The 3,528-nt window shown below is 39.9% G+C and overlaps 1 protein-coding gene across 1 annotated transcript; it reads right to left on the reverse strand.

Moving 5' to 3' along the window:
• Positions 1–526: 526 nt before the first annotated feature.
• Positions 527–3,284, reverse strand: LOC104540807 (forkhead box protein N1-like; the record flags this gene model as incomplete). Its single annotated transcript, XM_010184702.1, has 2 exons — positions 527–780; positions 2,757–3,284. Coding segments are annotated over 2 exons (782 nt in total), but the record flags the coding sequence as incomplete, so codon positions are not given.
• Between the last annotated feature and the right edge of the window lie 244 nt (positions 3,285–3,528).

Below are 3,528 nucleotides of genomic sequence, written 5' to 3' on the forward strand. Positions count from 1 at the left end.
TTGTAGAATTTTTGTTTATGTGTTTCTCAAAACCCAGAACTTCTTTCAAGGGGATGGTAAATGTTTTAATGTGCATATTTTAATTTCTCTTTTAGTGGTCTGCTGCTGAGATCATTGGCTCCAGGAAATAAGTTAGATTATAGTTTGCTTTGACTTCTCTGTTCGTTTGCAAGCAGCTTTCATTAAAAAAAAAAAAAGAAAGAAAAGTCAGTTGTTTGTTTTCTTCTTGCAGGCACTGGTTTCTGGAAGATGCAGAAGGTGAGTGGCTTGAGAAAATGTTGTTGACCAGTTCAGCCGTTGACAATATTATCTTTAAATAGTTTTTAGTTTATTTATTTATTTTTTTTTAGTATCTGTCTGTAGAAAATGATCATAGTAAAGCTACATATCCTGCGGGCAAGTTCTGGAAAAAGATTATTCTTATTCCGATGGACACAGTCTCAGCTGACATAAATCAGATAGGTAGGTGTGATGGTTAGGACTGTATTTAGACAAAATAATAATAAGAATTAGGATGGTGCGTGGTTCACATTAGTGCTATAGGTTTGGATCCAGAATTAGGTAGGTAGGCAGGAGACACGGTATCCAATTCCATGAAGGCAGAGTAAAGAGTAGTGAGCTGTAGGTCGCTGTGTGGGGGTCCTGTTGGGATGTTGGTGGTGCTGCTGTTCTCCATCTGGCAGTGAGAAGGGAAGCACTGGGAAGGTGTTGGGGATGACGAGATGAGAACCAGGGGATCCACAGCCAGGCTGTCATCTTTTAGCTCCTCCCAAAGGTTTCCTGTAACAAAGCAAAGTGGGCTGATTCAACTTTCTGTATATATGTGATTTGAAACATTGTTTTACTGGAGAAACCTGTAATGATACAACTGTGTATGCTGTATGTGCAGCTACTCTTAATCACACATGATTGAGAAAGGAAAAAGATTTAGTTATTAGTTTTCTCTCTATATAATAAATTTATATCTGGGAGAAAGCAGCATTAATTTAAGAAAGTTATTTCACTTGATAATTGGCAATATTCTGTTGTAAATATATCCTTGGGAAGCATAAATTCTATCTGAAAAAAAACCCACTAATTTTTGAAAAGGGGAAATTGCCTCTGTTATCTTTATAAGATATGGAAGAGCTATGGGCACTTTATGAGACAAATCTGTAAATAGTATCACTTTACAGCTGAAATTCTTGTAGTCTTATGGTGTAGCGTTATCTGAATTGCAAACTAAACTACTGGACACGCGATTTACTTGACAAATCAAAAGATCTGAAAAGTTACTCTTTTCTACCATGTCCCAAAATGTTTCTCATTGTTCTGTTGAACGTGCACATCCCAGTGAAAGCACTAAATAAGTTACTGCAGGAGGGCTGTGCTTGTCATATTCACCACTGAAGATTTCTTCAGGGGGGGAGATGGCAGGGAGACTGTTGCCCCAGAGCTGTACCCACCATCTGTGCACTATCAAATGTGATAGTACTTAGCCCTTTAGCTAGAAGTTGTTTGGGGTTTTTAATTATTATTATTATTATTTTTTAATGTGTGGATGTGTAACGATTTTGCTCCAAGTGTGCAAGCCTTATCTCAAGCTCTAGGACCTCTAACTTGAGATTTGACAGTGACAGAAAAGAAAAAGCTTAGATAAGGTTGACCAATTTCAGGTAAAGGGCGAGGACAAAGGGAAGTTGGAATTGTACCGTATTGGTGAAGCATACAGGATATTCACAGGACAAATGAATGTGCTCCAGATTAACTGGGTAAAGTGGAACGAGGTTCAGAGAAATGAATGGAATTTGAGATCTGATGTCTGAAAGAGGAAGAAGCTGAGGATTCTTGGTAAAGGAATCTGGGCATGGCAAGATTGCGGAATATTCGTGCAGTGCAGTGGCAGGGCAACTGCATTTGCTGAGTCATGTAGATTATTAAGTCTGGTTTTATTTTAATTTTGTGCTCTTTTAGGTTGCTTTGTGTGCCACTTTTTGTCTGTGCAGGAAGGCAATTCTTGCATGTTGTTTGGTGCAGCAAAAGCTGTATAATTTGGAACCCACAGGTTTTATTTTATAAGTATTCATACATAAATATGTATATATATAAATATATGCGCACACACAAACTTGGTGGGTTTTTTTTTCTTATTTTGCATGGAAAGCTATGTTCTTAGCATTTAAAATAATGTCCATTCAAGATGATTCAGTTATTTAATATCAGAAACTTTATTGTCTGCATTACACGGCTAGGTATTTAAGAACACGTGTCAGAAAATGTAGCTGTTCAGGGCATAGATCAGATGAGTGCCTTGTGAAGGAGTAAATAGCATTCTTTTGAGGAAAGATGTGGAAGGTGTTTGAATAAATGTTGATAAAGAAAAAGGTCATGTTAATTCAATCAAAATTATTTCTCTTTGTGCTCCTTATGGGACAGTTCTCTTGGTATACACGAAATAATGTTGCCTGAGTATTTTTCAGTGGAAAAATGTCTGAATTTAAAAAGTAACTTTCTAAACACTGTACTGCAGTATTTAGTATCAGCAGTTGTAGTTAAGAGTAAGCGGGGGTTTAAGCTCTGGATGTAAGTCTGTAGCTTTCTTGGGAAACTTTTTAAAAAATCGAAATTCCATGTTGTACAAAATAGCACAACCTAGTAAGCAGGTCTTTGTAGCAAGGGCAAGTGGTTAAAAAAAAGGATGTAAATGCATCTTGTGGAGGTTGGGATCTGATGTGAGAAGCCTAACTGGACAGAATAAAAATGCCTTAGAGACCTACCTTGGAGATCAAAATCAGTCAGAGATGGATTGAGAGCATCGATGTCGTTGCTGAGGTCTCCTTCCTGCATGAGCGTGTCCTGCACGGTCCTGGCTGCGGAGTGCTCCGGCAGCACCTTCACACCGCAGATGGGGGGCGTCTGGGCCGGCACTGGAGAATCCTGGGTGATGCTGGGCTGAGTTCTGAGCTCGCTTTGAGCCTCCCCAGAAGGAAACAGGGTCTGGGGGTCGGGTGACTGTTGCATTAACGTACTTGAGATTTGAGGAAAACCCTGTGGTGATGAATAGCACGCGGTTTGCTGCCCCCCGAGCAAATTTGGTAAGGGGTTCTTGACATGTAGAGCTCCTGATGAGTGGATGCTGTGTAATGGCTGCGGTACACCGGAGGAAAGGGAGGGCTCGCACAAGGGATGGGGTTGGACTGCCATCTGCCTGGAAAGGGATGCGCTTGCAATACCGGCCGGACTGCAGGACATGATTGAAGATCTCAGCTTCTCGCTTTTGTCGCCTATCAGTGTGTCAAGTTCTTCTACAAAACGAGAAAAAACTCCGTGACTTACTTATTCCTAACGCAGCCTTAATCTTCATAGCTTGCAGGTAGAATTTTAGTGTTCCTCAGGAAATGGGCAAGTGGTGTGGCAAACAAAGGTGCTGGCCAATATACGATAAGAAGTCCAAAAGCCTGAAATGTTTTTCTAAATTATCATTGCCAAGTGAGTATGCAGTAAATATATGAATATATTATAAATGAAATATAACAAGGGAAAGTGCAG

This window comes from Mesitornis unicolor, unplaced genomic scaffold (genome assembly GCF_000695765.1).
Source record: "Mesitornis unicolor isolate BGI_N332 unplaced genomic scaffold, ASM69576v1 scaffold50730, whole genome shotgun sequence".
Taxonomy (NCBI): Eukaryota; Metazoa; Chordata; class Aves; order Mesitornithiformes; family Mesitornithidae; genus Mesitornis; species Mesitornis unicolor.